The sequence below is a fragment of the Engystomops pustulosus genome, chromosome 1 (genome assembly GCF_040894005.1).
Source record: "Engystomops pustulosus chromosome 1, aEngPut4.maternal, whole genome shotgun sequence".
In the NCBI taxonomy this organism is placed as follows: Eukaryota; Metazoa; Chordata; class Amphibia; order Anura; family Leptodactylidae; genus Engystomops; species Engystomops pustulosus.
Window position 1 is genome coordinate 46742206 of NC_092411.1, and position 21632 is coordinate 46763837.

The 21632-nt window shown below is 40.5% G+C and overlaps 1 protein-coding gene across 6 annotated transcripts in view; it reads right to left on the reverse strand.

Annotated features, from left to right (window-relative positions):
* Positions 1-300: 300 nt before the first annotated feature.
* KIAA0825 (KIAA0825 ortholog) overlaps positions 301-21632 on the reverse strand; it is a 264884-nt gene continuing 243552 nt past the window's right edge. For all 6 annotated transcript variants that reach the window (XM_072139641.1, XM_072139636.1, XM_072139647.1 and 3 more), the window contains exon 20: positions 301-612. In XM_072139641.1, coding sequence (XP_071995742.1) covers positions 516-612 — 97 coding nt within the window. In that variant the 3' untranslated portion in view covers positions 301-515. The remainder of the gene's footprint in view (positions 613-21632) is intronic.

Genomic DNA, 21632 nt, shown 5'->3' on the forward strand with positions numbered 1-21632 from the left:
ATGTTTACTCCTTATTTCATGTGTCATCTGAAATTGCCAAGATTCATTTTATTAATGTACAGATACAGAGTATAGGGAAGTGTGTGCCAAGTGGGCGCCGGCATCTTATATCTGAGAAAGAGAGAATGGGGCTGCAGATAATATCTAGATGCTATCTTGATAGTATTCAGCCGTATGAATGAGCCCCCATCTGTGCTCCCAATAACTTAGGCTGCATCAATAAAAAGAACATATATATCCTGTAGACAAAATAATATGTTTATGGCCTTTATGTTATGTATATATCCAAAAACGATAAGATTAAAAGAAAAAACTTTTTATTATAAAATTCACTTCAAACAGCCTATAACAAAATGTAAAGTATTTTACTGGCATTTAGTTACTTTAGATGTAGCAGAACTGTATCTACATTCACATATGTACCAATAAATAGGTTTATTCAGTGTAAAATATTTATAATTCATTTTCTGTCCGGTTGATGTATTTCAGAGTCTTCAGATAAGTAATTCACCGTTTTAGGAAGTCTTGTCACTGCGTTGTAGCATTTCTTTTAGCTGTTTCATTAGGACCTTCTCCTCTTCTGTAAGACTTCCTACATCTTTGGTTTCCCATCTGATGAAAATAAAAAAAGAAATGAGCTTTATGATGTGTTAAGTATCCTCACACAATTATATATATATACACACAAAGATGTTCAAAAATACATTCCCAAACCAAATAGAAATGTGTGGGTTTGCATATTAAGTGTGGATTTGGGGTAGGGTCCATCCTGTGTGACCCGGACATATTTCCGGCAATATGGGACGCCTCTAAACCCCGGACTTGAACTTAAAGTTAGAGTACGCTCATCTTAAACACAAATCCAAACTATGGGGGAATAAATTATGGCTTTATAGTTGTACTTTTCCCCCCTTATACCACCGCCATGTCAAGGCATGTAGTGGGGTGACATCGGACACAGTTACTATAGCCTGCGCCAGTTCCTGACACAGCTATAAGTGCTAGGCAGGACCTAGCATAGAATTAATCTCTAGCCTTGCGACATGGGAAGTGGGGTAAGAATGTGTCAGCCCTTCATACCTTCCGCCTTATCTAGGATCCTCCAAACACATGTGACAATTGTTTAGTTGTCCATTACTCGTCACTTGAGTTGACAGCAGTATCATTGCCGCAGACAAGTAATAGACTAGCAGGGAGACAGTGCAGAGGGTGAAGTCTACCATTAGCCCCTAAATTCTTCTGCATAGGCACTTCCCACATGGGACACACATTGCCTTTAAGCCGAATTTAGTCAGTCCTTGTGTCACGCAGATGTGGGGGCCGCACTACGTACTCCAGAACATACATGCCACGTTCGGTTATGCTATACTGGGTTGGGGCCAGTAAATCTATAGATCGAGGTTTTTTTTTTTTTTACAAAATCCAATTGTGCCCAATGGCCATTACATTGATCATTATATAAGGGCACATACTTCTTTGCTACATGGTGGAAAACTGTTACAAGGAACAATTAAAACACCGAAACATTAACACCAAATCCTTTAAAACGACATCTTTTATCGTGTGTTGCATATAGGAGAGCTAAATGGCAGATGCTCATAGCTGCGTATGTCCTTTTCTACGCTATATACAATACATTGAGAACAGGTGTCTACCTCTAACATGATTAGTATGAGAGGAACAGAATATCATTCCCACAAAGGAGCTTCTATAATCTCATGCACACTGAGTAAATGATTTGTAGCCAGGAGAACAGAAAGCCCCCCCGCCGCCTATTATGTTGTCCTTTATACCAGCAGTGCTATGTGATTAGGTAAAGGACAGCTTGTCCTCCTCACATTGCCGAAATGTGAAGAATAAAGTACATATGTTGTATTCCTGTCATAGTGGAAATCTGTTTAAAGTCTTGAGTTTCCTCTGTAAATCACTGTATTCCTCTGGAGTGTTGTGGGGCTGTCAGGTTGTCAGGAGGAGCCTATTGTATATAGTATCGGCCAAGGATCCCAGAAGAGAAGAGGTGTATTGTCAGAGACAACAATGACTACGCTGACCACTAAGCACCGGGCTGTAGAGATCTCTCTGGGGACAATGCTTTTACGCACGTTTGTCATATCACTAAGTATAAATTTCCTTGTCGCTAGTGTTGAGCGGACCTGAACAGTAAAGTTCATTAGGAGTTTAGGTCTTACTTCCACTCAACCCCCGCCATTCATGCCTGTGATTGGTGCTGCGCTGATCGCTGGTGGTTACTTTCTAAATGCCACTGGCAAGGTCAGCGGTGGCATCTCCATCCCTGTGGCTGGGCGGGCACGCCCGCAGTAATTTACGTGCCGCTGACCACATTGCCAGCTGCAGTTAAATAGCTTACACTTACGCCTGGTGCCAGCACCGATCACAGGTGTTACTGGTAGGGGTCCAGGTCCCGAACAGATTTTTATAATTCGAGTTCAGCTAAATAGAATTGGATCATTTACTATGTCTTGTTTTATTGTTTATTTATTGTAAATCTGGTCAAACAAATGACATAAATGTTGTTGAGGCAGGATCGGATAACTACACAAAGTTTATGGTGGTCTCACAGCCGGCATGGTCTCTCAGTGGCATGTTAGACCTCTCCTTCATCCTTTCTTGATACTAAAAATATAAACCTAAGCCTCCAGTCATACGACTACATTTGTGGCTGTTATCTGGCCGTGTAATTTGTGGCCACCATTGACTTCTAGGACACACGGCCACGGTGCAGTGAGCACACCATGCCGCAAAAGATGCCGCAGGCCTACTCTTGCCTGGGTTTGTGGCGTGGACACTCAGCTTCCTTATCCACCTGGCCATGTGCTCCGCTGGATGAAGAACATGGTTGTGTGCATGAGGCCTTATACAGGTGGCCAACGATGGGAAATCAGGAGGGACCCGATTCACATAAAATGATCCAAACCGGAGGTGGGTCCTTAAATATCCACTTTTGCACACAGATTTACAGATTCCAAAAATACCCCTGAACCACTGTCTAAAATGGTCTGGAAGGTTTCTGTAATGCGACAGAAATCTGCTCAACTCCATCTGCTCTATAACATGCTGACTGCAGATAGGATACTATCTACAATTTGCTCAGCTCCACCTGCTCTATAACAAGCTGACTGCAAATAGGACACCATATATCTATATATAATCTGCTCAGCCCCTCTTGCCCTATAACATACTGTACAATAGGACACTGCATACAATCTGCTAAGCTTCTCCAGCTCTATAACATGCAGTATGAAGATAGGACACTGTATACAATCTGCTCAGCTTCTCCTGCTCTATAACATACTGTCTGCAGATAGGACACTATGTAGAACCTGCTCAGCTCCTCCTGCTCTATAACATCCTGCCTGCAGATAGCACACTGCATACAATCTGCTTAGCTTCTCTTGCTCTATAACATGCGGTCTGAACATAGGACACTGTATAGAATCTGCTTAGCTCCTCCTGCTCTATAACATGCTGTCTGCAGATAGGACACCATGTAGAATCTGTTCAGCTCCTCCAGCTCTATGACATCCTGCCTGCAGATAGCACCATGCATACAATCTGCTCAGCTTCTCTTCCTCTATAACATGCGGTCAGAACATAGGACACTGTATACAATCTGCTCAGCTCCTCCTGCTGTATGTATGTATGTATTTGCTGTAATATACTGTCGATTGAAATTACAATAAAGATTCTGATTTATTTATCGATTGAGGCATATTTGTGCTCTTCTATGGAAGCTTGATAGGGGTTATTTTGATGTTTCTGGGGTCTTCCTACTCTTTTGAGCAGATATATTTGACTAGATAGTGATTTATTCCACCTGCTCTATAGCCTGATAAATAAAACAATGGAAGACTGAATTATATTTAGGATGGGACTAATAAAAACCCATTTTTTGTTAAGTGAATACATTTGCAAAATACAAGCAATGAGAGATAAATAATTGTCTTCACTACATCATCATAGTTCATTTTTTTAGACAATACTATTGATATGTGAATGTGCCATATGTGGATGATACATAATTGTAATACTAGGTTTAGTGGTCCGGTCATTATACACATTATCCTTGATTAAACCCTTTCCATGAATGGTTTCCCACATTCACAGAGTTTGTGTTATCTTTCCGGAGATTCTACTTTTTACTCGGTGCTTTTAAGCTATTTATCAATATTATCAGGCAGAATTGTTCCTTTGCAGCCATGGGATACAACACAGATCCTCTGTGGCCTTTGTTTAGAAGACAATTGTATCCACAGAGAAGCTTCATTTTGTATCCCAGGGCAATGAAAATAAACAGAGCGGCTTTATTATAAAATACGTGCAGGGAAAAAGAGAAGGAGCCATCTGGAGATGACGCACCTGTTTAAACCAAAATGAAAGTAAATCTGGAATCTTCTATCAGGGTTAAGCGGGGTGGACAGCGGTGTCATTTACCCTCCCAAACAATGGAGATTTCATAGCTTGTTTATGGACACCAAAGTATCCTGTGCTAATATATACTGTATCTGTGGATTCCCGCAGAGCTATTGCCTCCAGAACAGAAGAGATCGCCTTCCTCCAAGGGTTGTAGAGGGTTATTTATGGAGAAACATGTTTCCTTCCAGCAGGATGCAGCAATACATAATGCAATGTATACAGAATGTATGGCATACCTGTGTAATGAATACAGAAAGCGTAACAAACTACTCAAAGGATATTCTCTAGTAACACAAATATTCAGAAATAAACACACGGGGCACATTTACTTACCCGGCCGCTAGAATTCACCAACGATAATGCACTGTGCCGCGTTTCACTAAGATTGTGCGCTCGATATCCTACATGTATCGCTTCCCCGCTCAGGTCCGACTGAGTTCACCATCTTTTTAGTGCTGCATGTAAGTGCATTGTCTCTCACCACTATTTGAATGTTAAATCCCGCGCTCAGTCCGAATCAGTCAGGTCGCCCGGCGGCCCACCCCCTAATTTGTGTCGCATGGAAGCCAGCGCAAAAAAAGGATCGTGTGCACCAAAATCCCAGCACAGACACTAAATACCTGTGCAAGTGAGCAGCACGTCCCTTAGAAAATTAGCACCACAGTTTTTTTAAGATCTCTGCTGTCAGTGGATGTAAATATAGACACATGACAAATAGTTCTATCAAAAAGGTTTAGCTGGGTGCCAAAATCACTCAGAATTGAGAGGGGGTGTTGTTTTTGTTACAGCACACCTGTAGAAGTCCCACAGCGTTCAAAGCTTAGAGTGCATAAGATAGGTTTCCGGAAGTATTAAAGGGGTTGTCAACTTTCAGCAAATAATTGATATTGTTTATGTGATGAAAAGTTGAACAATTCCCCCTATAAACTTTCCATATTAATTCCTCACAGTTTTCTAGATCTCTGCTTGCTGTCATTCAGCTGGAAGCTTCATTGTTTACTTCTTGTGGATTAAAACTGCATCGCAATTAGTTTTGGGTTGGTTTTAGGTGGTATTACTTATTTTAACAAATGAAAGACATCAAATCAACAGGTGAATGACATTTGTGGAGCAGGTTTCTCCTTCAAAATCAAATTCACCCGTTCAGTTCATGTCTTTCACCTGTGAAATTGACAAAACTGCACCTAAAACCACCTCAAAACTAATTGCAATGCAGTTTTAACTGCAACGTGTGAACGCACCCAAAAATCAGTCAATGGTCATGTGATGTCACACTGTGTGACATCACGTGACATGTACCGGTTTTTAGCAACAGGAAGTAAACAATGAAGCTTTGAATAAAATGGAAATTATGGTTTTGAAAAATACAGGGAATGTGGGTACGCTTCCAGGTAGAGACTTAAGTCCAGCTTCCTTATCCACCTGGCCATGTGCTCCGCTGGATGAAGAACATGGTTGTGTGCATGAGGCCTTATACAGGTGGCCAACGATGGGAAATCAGGAGGGACCCGATTCACATAAAATGATCCAAACCGGAGGTGGGTCCTTAAATATCCACTTTTGCACACAGATTTACAGATTCCAAAAATACCCCTGAACCACTGTCTAAAATGGTGTCTGGAAGGTTTCTGTAATGCGACAGAAATCTGCTCAACTCCATCTGCTCTATAACATGCTGACTGCAGATAGGATACTATCTACAATTTGCTCAGCTCCACCTGCTCTATAACAAGCTGACTGCAAATAGGACACCATATATCTATATATAATCTGCTCAGCCCCTCTTGCCCTATAACATACTGTACAATAGGACACTGCATACAATCTGCTAAGCTTCTCCAGCTCTATAACATGCAGTATGAAGATAGGACACTGTATACAATCTGCTCAGCTTCTCCTGCTCTATAACATACTGTCTGCAGATAGGACACTATGTAGAACCTGCTCAGCTCCTCCTGCTCTATAACATCCTGCCTGCAGATAGCACACTGCATACAATCTGCTTAGCTTCTCTTGCTCTATAACATGCGGTCTGAACATAGGACACTGTATAGAATCTGCTTAGCTCCTCCTGCTCTATAAAATACGTGCAGGGAAAAAGAGAAGGAGCCATCTGGAGATGACGCACCTGTTTAAACCAAAATGAAAGTATATCTGGAATCTTCTATCAGGGTTAAGCGGGGTGGACAGCGGTGTCATTTACCCTCCCATACAATGGAGATTTCATAGCTTGTTTATGGACACCAAAGTATCCTGTGCTAATATATACTGTATCTGTGGATTCCCGCAGAGCTATTGCCTCCAGAACAGAAGAGATCGCCTTCCTCCAAGGGTTGTAGAAGGTTATTTATGGAGAAACATGTTTCCTTCCAGCAGGATGCAGCAATACATAATGCAATGTATACAGAATGTATGGCATACCTGTGTAATGAATACAGAAAGCGTAACAAACTACTCAAAGGATATTCTCTAGTAACACAAATATTCAGAAATAAACACACGGGGCACATTTACTTACCCGGCCGCTGGAATTCACCAACGATAATGCACTGTGCCGCGTTTCACTAAGATTGTGCGCTCGATATCCTACATGTATCGCTTCCCCGCTCAGGTCCGACTGAGTTCACCATCTTTTTAGTGCTGCATGTAAGTGCATTGTCTCTCAACACTATTTGAATGTTAAATCCCGCGCTCAGTCCGAATCAGTCAGGTCGCCCGGCGGCCCACCCCCTAATTTGTGTCGCATGGAAGCCAGCGCAAAAAAAGGATCGTGTGCACCAAAATCCCAGCACAGACACTAAATACCTGTGCAAGTGAGCAGCACGTCCCTTAGAAAATTAGCACCACAGTTTTTTTAAGATCTCTGCTGTCAGTGGATGTAAATATAGACACATGACAAATAGTTCTATCAAAAAGGTTTAGCTGGGTGCCAAAATCACTCAGAATTGAGAGGGGGTGTTGTTTTTGTTACAGCACACCTGTAGAAGTCCCACAGCGTTCAAAGCTTAGAGTGCATAAGATAGGTTTCCGGAAGTATTAAAGGGGTTGTCAACTTTCAGCAAATAATTGATATTGTTTATGTGATGAAAAGTTGAACAATTCCCCCTATAAACTTTCCATATTAATTCCTCACAGTTTTCTAGATCTCTGCTTGCTGTCATTCAGCTGGAAGCTTCATTGTTTACTTCTTGTGGATTAAAACTGCATCGCAATTAGTTTTGGGTTGGTTTTAGGTGGTATTACTTATTTTAACAAGTGAAAGACATCAAATCAACAGGTGAATGACATTTGTGGAACAGCTTTCTCCTTCAAAATCAAATTCACCCGTTCAGTTCATGTCTTTCACCTGTGAAATTGACAAAACTGCACCTAAAACCACCTCAAAACTAATTGCAATGCAGTTTTAACTGCAACGTGTGAACGCACCCAAAAATCAGTCAATGGTCATGTGATGTCACACTGTGTGACATCACGTGACATGTACCGGTTTTTAGCAACAGGAAGTAAACAATGAAGCTTTGAATAAAATGGAAATTATGGTTTTGAAAAATACAGGGAATGTGGGTACGCTTCCAGGTAGAGACTTAAGTCCAGGGAGTATGAATAAATAAATGTATTTATTCGTACTACATGGATTTAAATCTCTACCTGGAAGGGTACCCACATTCCCTGTATTTTTCAAAACCATAATTTCCATTGATTTCTTTTGGGTCTCCTCACCCGACTACACAGGGGAAATTACTGCTGCATCCATGAGGTAGCACCATTATCTGGCCTTTTTACAATAGGCCCAAAAGCACTTTTTAATCCCTACACTCCCTCCTTTAGGTGCCTGCAACTGAATTATTTCCACTCCTACAATAATAGCTTTGAATAAAATGACAGCAAGCAGAGATCTAGAAAACTGTGAGGAATTGATACAGAAAATATGGTGGAAAACTATTTATTTTCATTACATAAACAAAATCCACTATTTGATGAATGTGGACAACCGCTTTAAAGCCAATATTACACAATTTGCAATAGATAATGATGTCTATTGCTCTATAACATGCTACATTCATATTGGACAGCTTTTTCATGATGACATGGTTCCCTTTTACCCATTGTGACAAAATGGGGCTTATTTACTAATGGTCACGATCGCACTTTCAATGGTTTGTTCGCTGTTTTTGGGATTTGTGCAGGTATTTAACAGGGGTTTACGCTGGGATTGTGTCGCACACGATCAGATTTTGCCGCAGATGCGTTGGCTTTCATGCAACAGAAATTGGTTGACAGGCCGTCGGACAATCTGACTGATTCGGACTGAGCGCGGGATTCAAGTTTCAAAATGTGTCACAAGACAATGGTCAAGGAAGAAGAAAGTGAACTCCGTTGAACCTGAGCGGGGAAGCGACACATGCAGGATATCGAGCGCATGATCTTAGTGAATCGCAGCACAGTACATTATCGGCGGACAATACACTTTATGTGAACTCCAGCCACCGGGTAAGTAAATGTGCCCCAGTATCTTTATTAATTTTGGGCAAACTACAATTTGCCTTAGATTTTCCAAGGTGACAATGATCAGACAATGTGTCACTTTTCTGGAAATCAATGTTAATGGGCACATGAGAAGCATGAGTATGATAGTAGATTTTATTTAGCGGGGGAGACAATAGGCAGCATATTTAGCCTGTGGCTCCTGTCTCCCGAGCATGCATAGTGAAGATGTGAAGAGCAACAATAGGCCCAATTATCTAGTAGGCTGTACATTTTACTGGATTACTCAGGATTACTCAATGTCATCAGATATCATTCTGGCTGTAATTTGTAAAACAGTGTGATAAATAGTGGGGAATTATAATGTTCAGGTAGAGATAAAACAGCCTGTTAATAGTTCATTTCCCAAGTGTTCCCTCCATGCCCTCAAACCATTTAGCAAAGTCAGTTCTTTACATCAAGTCTGTGAAATGCTAAGATGTTACACTTTCATATTGAAATCATAGCCAGATCACATTTCGGCAAGCTGAGCGCAGAACCCTGTACACCAACACAAAATGCAATTTGTAAGGGGAAAACAATCAAAGGCGCGGGTAAAGATGATACCTTTGTTGGCCATATGGTATAATCAGATGGAAGCTTTCTAGAGAGTTCATGTCATTTCCTCAGGCATCTATTTATCCGGACGTCTGAGAAAGAGCCACCAACGCTGTATAATCTTACCACGCTCTTTGTTATCCCTTCCCTAAACAAAGATAGTAGGATCCTGCCTAATTGTGTCATGTTTAGAGAATTCAGGCAATGTGATCACCATTCCTCATTCAGCTCTGGGAATGGAGAGGTTAACATTTCATCTGATAGACATTGATACATAACCGATTATCTTCTTTCTTTGTTTAAAGATCTTACTTTTAAAACAAAACTTAAAATAAATCACAATTAAATGTCTAAGTAATGCAAAACCCTGACACATAGGAAAATGTATTAAATGTTACGGAGGAAAACAAATAAAGGTGCAGGTTTTATTTGCTGCGCCCATCGCCTGGTCCTCAACTATAGTTGGAAAGGAAATGTGTGTCATTTAAATAGAGGAATGTTATTATGCATGTATTCCCATGTAACTTTATATCAATCTGCTCTGCTCTTAGTGCTCTACAACATGATACCTGCAGATCCATACACTATGTACATAATGGGGCTCATTTACTAAGGGTCCGAATCGCGCATTTTCATCGGGTTTCCCGAATTTTTCCGATTTGCACCGAATTCCCCCGGGATCTTGGCGCACGCGATTGGATTGTGGTGCATCGGCCCTGGCTTTCACGTGACAGAAATCGGGGGCGTCAGAAAACCCGACAGATTTGGAAAAAACACAGAATTATTTTTAAAAATTGTGTTGCAAGAATAGCACTCACATACACCGAGACGGAGAAGGTGAACTCCGGTGGACTTCAGCACAGCAGTGACACCTAGTAGACATCGGGTGCACAACCTTAGTGAATCGCGGCAGAACCCCAATCAGCGTCGGAGAACGCACCGCTGGATCGCGACTGGACCGGGTAAGTAAATCTTCCCCATTAAGTACCTCCTGCTCTATAATATACTTGCTGTATAATCTGATTAGCTCCCCCTTTTTGCATTATAACATGCAGCCTGCGGATAGGACACTGTGTACAATCTGCTCAGCTCCTCCTGCTCTCCAGAGAGAGGGAGCAGGATGTCATACTCTTCTGCAGCAGCTCCTCCTATTCAGCAGAGCTCAGAGATATAAAGAAGGAAGCACAGAGGGTCTACTTACAGCACATAAGTAGCATGGTATTTGCAATGAATTAATCTGTATTAATTCTGCAGCTGAAGTTGTTACATTGAAGTTTAAGCTCAATTACATGTTTGAATGTTTGTTTTCATGGAACTCATAATGTGGGGAAGATTTATTAAAATGATTTGTCATTGATACTGGCCTTGTCAAGGCATAATATATTGCACATCTAGCTAGGCATGTTGGATATACTTCTCTTAGCTAGTGTACACTGATGCCAATATGCAACCCAAGCCTCCTATGTGAATTTTACAGTCTGCCATCTTTTATAGATAATTCACTCTTTTTCCCTGCATTAAGGCAAATGTTACAACTGATATCACTGATAAAAATAAAAAAATAAAAAGAACTAACTATTCACAATTTCGGATATTTGTCTCAGTAACCCCTGGCAAACCTGAGCCCGTTTCACCTTAACACAGCTTCTCAAATTGATCCTTTCTCACTTAATATGCAAGGAAAATCCACTTCCAGTGTTTATTATGAGCCATCTGGTGTAAGGAAACCCAATACTAATTGTTTTCCTCTCACCCCAATAATCACAACAAGCATGCCAAATACATCCACCGTGTACCATACCTACATCATATGTGGGGAAATATATATATACAGTATATACGCACACAGACTGGTACTACATACTGATACTTCATAAGTCAAATAAAATCAAGTCGGCTGCAATTTTAACAAATCTTTCTGCTGCCGCATAGGATATATTGGCCATGGGTACGTACAGTGAGACATACAGTGGCTACAGAAAGTATTCAGACCACTTTAAAATTTTCAATATTTGTTTCATTGCAGCCAATGAGTAATGTTTTTACTCATTAATGTACACTCTGCCCCCATCTTCATAGAAAAAAACTGAAATGTAGATATATTTACTAATTTATTAAAGAAAAACGAAAAATATCACATGGCCATAACTATTCAGACCCTTTGCTCAGTATTGAGTAGAAGCAGCTTTGGATCTAGTGCAGCCGTGAGTCTTCTTGAGAATGATGTAACATGTATTTCACACCTGATTTGGGGATCCTCCGCCTCTTCCTTGCAGATTCTCTCCAGTTCTCTCAGTTTGGATGGGAAATGTTGGTGGAAGACATTTTCAGTTTTTTTTCAGAGATGCTCAATTGGGTTTAGGTCCGGGCTCTGACTGGGCCAGTCAGGAATGGTCACAGAGATGTTCTGAAGCCACTGTTTTGTTATTTTAACTGTGTATCCTTCGGCCCAGTCTGAGGTCCAGAGCACTCAGGAAGAGGTTTTCATCCAGAATATATCTGTACTTGGCCGCATTCATCTTCCCTTCAATTGCAACCAGTAGTCCCGTCCCTGCAGCTGAAAAACACCCTCTAAGCATGATGCTGCCACCACCATGTGTCCCTGTTCGCATTGCATTTGGCAGGTGATGAGCATTGCCTCCACACATACCTCTTAGAATTAACACCAAAAAGTTCAGTCTCTATTGATCTTAACAATTGGCAGCAATGAAACAAAGAGTGAAAAATTTAAAGGGGTCTGAATATTTTTCGCACCTACTGTATTACTGCCTCTGTTGAGCTCAGTAACTTTAGGAAAGGTATGTAAGAAAGGTTAAGCTCCATCCAGCAGCCATAGCAAAATAATGGCCCCGGGCGTAGCATATGTTCCACTGGAGAGGCAGAGAGGTGACAGTTCTCATCCCTCCCCTTATCCGGGCACCATAGGCATCCATGGGGGACGTATACCTGCCCCCAGAACATTCGTGTGAAAGGTGCTTTGTAATACAAAGTTACCTGCAAATTTGCAAAGCAAATGGCAGAATCACACTAGGATCCACATCAGAAACAAACTGATTTCGTCTTGTTTGTGACACTTGTGGAATGGCTGTGACATCACTGGGGTAAATCCCACAGCCATTCCGCTATACATGGAGCTACCCTTAGTCTATCTGCACACACAGTGGATTGTCATTCAGAAACACCACAAGTAAACCTACACAAAGTACTTGTGGTTACTATGTATGTATTCTAAGCCACTAGTGTTATGTTTGGTGCATTTTTGTTAAGGATTTGCAGGTTTTTAAGCTATTTTTCCTTTCTTGGAAAAATTTGGATCAAGTCCACATTAATACAAAGTTTGTTTGTGGATATCATCAGATTTTTACTAGTCCATAAACATCAATGTAAGGAAAACGCTCAAAGAAAAAAAGAAGTTATGGAAGAAATGTGACAAAATCATATGCGTAGTGGACATGTACGGCGCCTCATGGGGCAAGAAACGCACCGTGTATGTGCCAGATAGAAGGCAATGGGGACATGGCTTAGCCACAGTTTGAGCCGTTGGCTATTACTATCACTACTAAATTCATTAACCAGGCTCTTAGCTATAAGGTGAGCAGCCATTGGATGTGTGTTCCAGGCTTAGACCACCCACCTGACAATATAGAGCCTAATTAGCATATGGGGCACGCAAGTAACGACACTGACTACTCGTGAACACTGGGGGCTAGAGAGAAAATCCCAACTGTCCCAGAATCGGTGAAGCGACAGCTATTAAAAGTTTACCTTCAATGAACATATTTTACCACATACATAGGTTTCATTGTCCTTTTTTAAAAAACAAACAGGGCTGGATACTTTATCAAATGCCATAGTAACACATAAACCCCCAGATGTGTAGACAGGGTCAGATGTGGCTTTGTACACATTGTGCAGACTTAGGAAACTATGGTGTTGGAATTATCCTAAAGTGTATTTTTGTCCCATTTTGCCAAGCTTTATGAAACAGACAAGGATCCAGTAGGCATTTTGGAAGTCTCGATGCTTTCCTCGCAGACTTGCATTAATTCGCCATCTGCTGGCTTCCACTCATTTATTTGCGTTAATTGCTGGTCATTCATCTCTATGGTTTGATGAATCACTGAGAAAAGCGAGCAATATCAAAAGGATTATGTATGAGGTTTAATTTCTGTCTGAAATCATCACAGTCAGCAAGTTAATACCACGAGCCCCCCTCCCGCCGCTTACCACCACCTATATTAACTCGTTGGCTGCTGGGTGGAAACAGGTTATTAAGTGTCCATCCCACATTAGCTGCCACCTCACATTTACACAGCATTATTCACAGGGTACATCCGCCATTTAGCACATAATTCACCACCTTTGCCACAGTGATCCGTGTACTAAAATTAAATATGAAATAAAGAAAGATTGGAGAAAATATCCCTAATGACCGTCATTGATTACAGCCAGACAGGTGTCTCAAGCCTGGGAATTAGTGTCAAGCGGCTCATTTTTCATCTTTAGTTGGCTTAATTTGAGAGTGTTCAATGAAAAACCTGTACATTATATATCATGAATACAATTACTATACTGGGCCATAAAATCCAGCCAACGGAGGAGCACCCTAAAATTACTTAGTGTTTTTCCCAGTGTGTAATTGCTTCATATAACATTTAAAATGGAATTTGTTGAACACCAGAGATTCAAAGGGTTTTCCACTTTCAGAAAATAATTGATATTGTTTGTGTAATGAAAAGTTTTACAATTTTCCGATATACTTTCTCTATCAGCGCCCCATGGTTTTCTAGATCTCTGCTTGCTGTAAACAGGAAGCTTCATTGTTTACTTCCTGTGGATAAAAGCTTCTGTGGGAAAGGAGGTGTGGTCTAAGTTTCTCCCAAAAAGTCCGCCACTGCAGTATGTTATACATTCTTCTGGTGTACATTGACCCATTAAATTGATTGGGTAGATGGAGAAGAAACAGTTAAGCTAGACAGGCTTAAGGGAAATCTACCATCAAAATCAAGCATGGGTAAACCAAGGGCACTTACTTATAACCCAGGAACTGTGACTGTGGTCATTTTCCTATTCCTACTACTTTCTAAAAATATATTTTTTTACTTATACTAAGAGCATTATTGAGTAATGGGGCCAGTCCCGGAGACCTTCTGTGGCATAGCTTCACAGGCTGTTATAGTGGGCAGGCCTTTGAATCTGCTGCACGAAGGGACCACACCAGTAGCCCCTGATGCTCATTAGCATAATTTTAAACCTTGATTTTAGAAGGAAGAAGGCCATTGATGACAAATATAAGAATATTACCACAGTCCCAGTGCCAGGATCTATGAGTAAGTGTCCCTGGTTTATAATGCTTGATTTTGATGGTAGATTTTCTTTAAAGGAAACCACTGTAAATCAAGACCAAAATCGAGAATTGTATTTTTGTGTGAAAAAAAAAAAATGGAGAATGTTCATTTTAGCCAAAATTGCCCAGTTCTACTATACAGATAATACAGATAACACAGAGCCCTTGTATGTAAAGTCTAAAATTTTTAAGGCACTTAGTACTAGATTTACATTTCATAGAAACTACACAGAAAATAGAGTGTGGTTCTTTTTTGGTATTTTTGATGGTTTGATTTATATATATTCATTTATATTATTCATATTTATTCATTAAATATAATGTATTGGAAAACTGTAAACAAAAGAAATTTTTTTGGGGGGCGGACTAGAGAAAATTGCAATTTTGTTATTTTTTCATGGGTATAGTTTTTATAGCATTCAGTATTCGATATAAGTATTTTTGGGCATTTATCTGAATATAGGGATACCAATTTTTTTTTTAATAGTAAAAGGAAATGTATACTACTTCAAAAAAAGTAATTTGCTCTGCCTTGCAGTATTTTTCCATACATGGAGTAGTGTGAGGGTGTCAGGTTCGCTAGGGAAAGTGCTGGGACTTCTGGTTCTTCTGGTGGTACCAGCAGCGTTCTCCGAACACTGGTGCGTATCCGCGCAAACTCCACCACTCGTCCCGGGCAGCGGCTGCTAAGATCTTGCGCTGTCTAGGAGTTGTGTTCGGAACTGCTGGGACTTGTTCTACCTCTGCTTGGTGCCTGGTTGTTCTGCACCATGAGGGGTTAATTCCCAGAAGCTGTCCAGCTCCTATCAGGTTCTGGAGGTGGGGTTCCGGCTGCATAAATTGCATCTTCACTAGTCACCTGTGCCAGTGTTTGAAATCCCTTCTCCACTCGCTCAGCATTAGGTTTGACTTGCTCTGTATCTGTATCGTTGTTGACCTCGGCTCGTTTTTGACATTGACTCTTTGCCTACTGATTTTGCTATTGACGTACCCTCTCGTTGTGACTCCGGCTAGTTTACCACTCTTTTGTGTTTTATGTTTGTCAGTCTGTTTGTGTTTCCCTTCCCACACTTATCAGCGTATTTCGGGTCTTCAAGTAGTCGCCCCACGGTTTAGTGTGGGGGGGCTATAGGAAGGGACAGAGGTTGGGGCAAGCTCAGGGCACACTATCCCCTGTCTTTTGTGTTACCCAATCTTAACAGAGGGCTAGTTTCTTGCAGAAGTTGTAGTTTTTATTATTTTTGAGCCACATACAGTATTTTATGCCTGTTGGATCTTTTTTACATTTTTTTTGAGGAGATGATGTTACCAAAAACGGCTATTTTGGCATTGTGAATCTTTTTCATTATAGCGTTCAACAAGTGGGTCATATAGTGTTTAGACAAATTAAGACTTGTATTCTCAGAACAGAGGGGACATTTTATCTTATTATGTTTTATTATATTTAAAAATCTTTTAAAAATGTTGTTACAGGCTTTTCATTAGGTCCTTGTCTGCCATAACAACTGATCGGTTACCCACAATCAATCTTACAAGGATGGTAATAATTGGGGGTAAATGGGATATCTTTGTTTTTAGATGTCTTAGGCTCCATAGTCACTATGACAGAGTGGCACCTGAAATATTGCGGAGTCTACCATGACCGATTGGCAGATAAACATTACTGCAGACCCCAGGCACAAATTTGGCCACCCCTGATCTAATGTGTGACTTAGTGAAATTTTTGGGTCACACCTGTTTCAGCATATATGTTAAAGTAAGCAGGTGCTCTTTTGCCTTTATCTGTAACAACCTTATATCAAGTTGTAAAGGTTAAAAAGAGAAAAAGTCAGGTAACAGCTCACCCCTTGACGACTGCAGTCGTTTCAAAGTATTAGTCCAGGCCAGGTGCACGGTGTATCCCCTATCACTGGTCCGGAAATTCGCAGTGATGCATGATAGTGGCAAGAGGCTTAAAAAGCAAAAAGGAAAGCGGGGAATCCAGCATCCGTACACAGAGAATCCAAAGTAGACGACTGTTTAAAAAGTAATTCCAAAATTTTTATTCTTCAAAGTTAAAAAGTGCTTGTGCATTGACATGGGCACAAGAAAGCAAGCAGTGCGAGACACAAAAATTGGCAGAGGTAACGCGTTTCGGACTTTTTTGAAGAATAAAAATTTTGGAATTACTTTTTAAACAGTCGTCTACTTTGGATTCTCTGTGTACGGATGCTGGATTCCCCGCTTTCCTTTTTGCTTTTTAAGCCCCTTATATCATGTTGCTTCTCTTTTATTTGTAACTTTCATGTCATGACAAAAAAACATTAGTACTTGATAAGTTGTTCACCATATTAGGTATAAAATCCTTTTATTCCCCACTTTCAATGCATGAACCAGCAGTCCCCTCAGAGATGTATTAAGGGAATGTTAGAAATGATTTCTGTAAGTCTATGAAATACACAGTAGCCTGGGGTACTCCACAGGGAGCAGTATCAATCACAACACAGGCTCTGGGAGTGATTTATATGTTCACATACAGCAAATCAATTAGTATTAAATAATCATATGCCCAAAACTGAGTTATTATGTTTCGCATCAGGCTGGACGATCCTGAGAACAGAAAGGGTAAAAACTTGTTTAGCTATTCATATACATTCAATGTATGTCTGAATCTCCGAATACTGATGTACAACTGATATTACACTATTTATATAGTATTTAGGTCATATGGTAAAACTCAGCAGCAGTTTAGACAGGTCCTTGGAGACATTTTCCTAATTTATGTTATCTTATTGATATGAAACTCTCTATGCTCACTACAATGATTAAAGTGTGCACCATCACAACCACTTTTTTATTGTGTCAGTAGGTCTCAATTATAACATTCCTATAATTTTATTTATACAACTACTGTGCAAAAATATGTGTCTCCATGGTAACAGACCGTTTACCAAACGGTGGGCAAATTTTCAGCCATTTCAGGCTTGGGGTGAACGATGATAAGTCCTTATCTTTGAATATTTCTATCCCTCCTCCCATTGTTGAGCTGCTAAATTTTGACTTGCAGTGGCAGGGTGATAGGTTTCCTTATTTAGTCATATCTTTAACCTCATCAAATGGCACCCTATTTTAATCTAATTATAAATCACTACAACAAAGGATGTGAGGAGATGTGAACCAGTAGGCGACTTTGAATTTGTCATGGATGGGCCGCATTGCAGCTGTGAAAATGACCCTATTACCACAGTTGATATACTGTTTTTAAACACTCCCCATTGATGTACCCCTTTCATGCTTAAAGTCCTTCCAGAAAGACAATCAATTTATTTGGGGCCCTAGAAGAAGTCGGATAACAGCGATCACATCTAAGATGCAGGGGGGAATAGGGCTGCCGAATATATGTAAATATTACTATGCCTCTTATTACTAGGAAACCAATCTAGAGTATAAATATATATACTCTCAGTATTCCCACTAGGGCCCTCCTCCCTCCCCTACTGTGCCTTTCCCATCCCCTTTTTGTTTTTCAGTCCAAAATAGAAAAAAAAAAGTGGCACTCACCAAAATCGCATGGTTAAGCTCGAGATTGAGCGATTGAAAAGTGTATTGTGCTGTATGTACAAGCTAAGTGTACCTCATAAGGTTGCTGGTTGTTATATTGTACCTTTCATGTAAAAATTTCACAAAAACCCAATAAAAATATTGTTTACTACTAGATTCAGCTGCCTGTTCTATTCATCAGTCTATAAATTGTTTTAGAACAATCACTTTCCTTAAAGGGAACCTGTCAGCAGAAATTGACCTATTAAATGCATGTTGTTAAGCAACAAAACACCTTTCACGATCATTAGTTAATAATTATTCCTTTTATTTATATAGTGCAGATTACACAGTGCTGCACAGAGTTTGGCAAATAGGTCCCTTCCCCAATGGGGCTCACAATCTAATCAACCTACCAGTTTACACATCTCACTTCAAAGTTGATTTCCTGGGTGAGACCACCACCAATGTCCATGAAGGAAACAAAAGCAAAAAGGTATCATGGTACTTGACAATAAACAGGTAGTGGTTTATTAGGCCAATTGCTGATGACAGGTTCCCTTTAAGATGACAATTCTCCATAAATTATCTGTATCTGTTTGAGACTGGGTCCATAGGGCTGCCAGGAATATCTTGCTCTCTATTAAAGGGGTATTCTCATCTGAGCACTTACATTCAGTTTCATTAATCTTCCATATATAAACATTTCTTCAATTGGATGTTATTAAAAAAAATGTTCCTGTGTGAAGATAATTTTTCATAAATGTAACCATGTTGTCCCTTAGAAACGAGCTTCCTCGGATACGGCCACGTCTGATAGATTGAGTGCACAAAGAAACAAAAGGTTATTGTATATAGAATGTCCGGGAGTTACTACATGTCGCACAGCCGTCCTGTGGTAATGATCGCTGAATCCTGGTGGTTTGGCAGGACTCTATAGCGCATGTCTGGCAACCGCTGCCAGAGTGTGACGTGGTCGAATCCAAGGAAAGTATCTAGTTTCTAAGGGACAGAATAACTACATTTATGAGAAATTATCTTCACACAGGAACATTTTTTTTAATAACATCCAATTGAAGAAATGTTTACATATGGCAAATGAATTTAATTAAATGTAAATGCCCAGATGGGAATACCCCTTTAAGTCCTGGGTGGCCAGGCAGTGCTGAGCATAGATAAGAATTATTGAACAGTTTAGATGCATGCTGGCCTGGTCCACTTTGTACACTTATTCCTGTTGGATGGTGATGGAAAAGAATGGATTTAGTTCAGTGCTTCTCTGTGGTCTATATCCATATCCCCGCATTGGGTACCATGTTGCTTACAAAAAACATTGGGGGTCATTTACTAAGGGCCCGATTCGCGTTTTCCCGACGTGTTACCCGAATATTTCCAATTTGCCCCGATTGTACCTGAATTGCCCCGGGATTTTGGCGCACGTGATCGGATTGTGGCGCATCGGCGCCGGCATGCGCGCGACGGAAATCGGGGGCGTGGCCGAACGGAAAAACCGCCGCATTTAAAAAAAAAATTGTGTCGCGAAAATTTCACTCACCTTCATCCAGGATAGGCCGGTGTATTTCGATGCATTCCAGCGGACTTCAGCGCAGCAGCCATCATAAATCCCGTCCGGACCCGAATCCAGCGCAGAGAACGCGCCGCTGGATCCCGAATGGGCCGGGTAAGTAAATCTGCCCCATTGGGTGTATATGTGGGAGTATGTTCTGGCATCTAACCTTTCACCGGTCAATAAAAACTTAAAGCAAGTCATCAAACTTTGATAAACCACAAGTCAAATTCATTAATTCAGGATTATTAATATTTCCTTATTAAAAAAAAACATTTTAATGAAGGAGTGACAGTGTGTATAAATATTTTTTATAGATATATCAAATCTTTTCAGATTAATATTTACTATTATTTACTGGGGAATGAAATATAACCATAAACCAGGATAATGTAAACCCGACATTATTCTTTTACCCTAACCAATCAATATGTCCGCCAGAGTGATGGCAGCGTCCGATCATAAGGCAGATGAAGTGGCTTGCTGCTTGTGTTTATAATGCATGATATATCCATAGGACTAAACATAATGGACTGCACGAGACTTGTTTAACTACAAAAACAATAAAGTGTCAGTCAATAGTAATGGAGGATCAGCCTCCCTTTTATTGATAAATCAATCGCCTCTCACTCCAGTCAACTGTAAATGTTAGTAAGTTGTCATTAGTTATTACAAGTGGTGTCTTTAGGCTGGAACCTCTGTCAGTGGTCGAGCATCTACGTGAGGCTCTTTATTGGTAATAGACTGAAATCATTTTAGGAGATCCTAATCAATGATTTGCAGTACAGTAACTCTAGAATCCAAGCTCCTTTATGTTCTATTGATTGGTAGCATAATATCACGTTATTTTATGTGGTTTCTTAATTAGTCTCGGTATTGGGAAACAAGGAATAGACAGAAAGAGAATACAGTGCCCACGTATTAGCATAAGAACATTCACTGCCAGTCCCAGTGTCTCATCAAAACACAAACGGGCATCTCAGGTCAGGACTGGTGTTCAGCCCAGATTAATGTCCTATTACCACATAAAATCTCATACATGTTTGAGGATTTCAGACACCTGCGGACCGGTGCGGCACTGGATGTGTAGAAAACGCACTTATTTTTGTAATGCCGCTTATAGATAAAAAAGTTGTATTCAGCACCACAACAAAAGGAGAGAAGGCAAATGGTAAGTTAAAGGGGTTGGCCACTTTACCTCATGTGTTTTGTAATGTGTGTGTAATGTGTGAGGGGCAGGATATGAGGTAATTTACCAATATACATCTATTAATAGTTCTGCTCTGCTTTCCGGATATGTAAAGTGAATCCTCCTGACTGTTACCTCATCAGCCAGACATTCCTGTCCATAAAATGGCGGCAGATAGAGGGTCACGTGATTCCTAACTGGCCATGAACAATCACCAGTTAGAGATCACATGACCCTCCATCTGCGGCCATTGTATGGACAGGAATGTCTTGCTTGATGTAAAATACAGGAGGCTTAACTTTACATATCAAGAAAGGGGAGCAGAATTATTAATAGATGTATATTGGTAAATTACCTCATATCCTGCACCCCACACACACATTACAGAAAACTTGAGGTAAAGTGGGCAACCCCTTTAAGGGTAACCACACTCACAGGGAGATGCGCTAATACTTCTGCAACTATTTGGCAGAGCATTGCAAAGGTTGACTGTC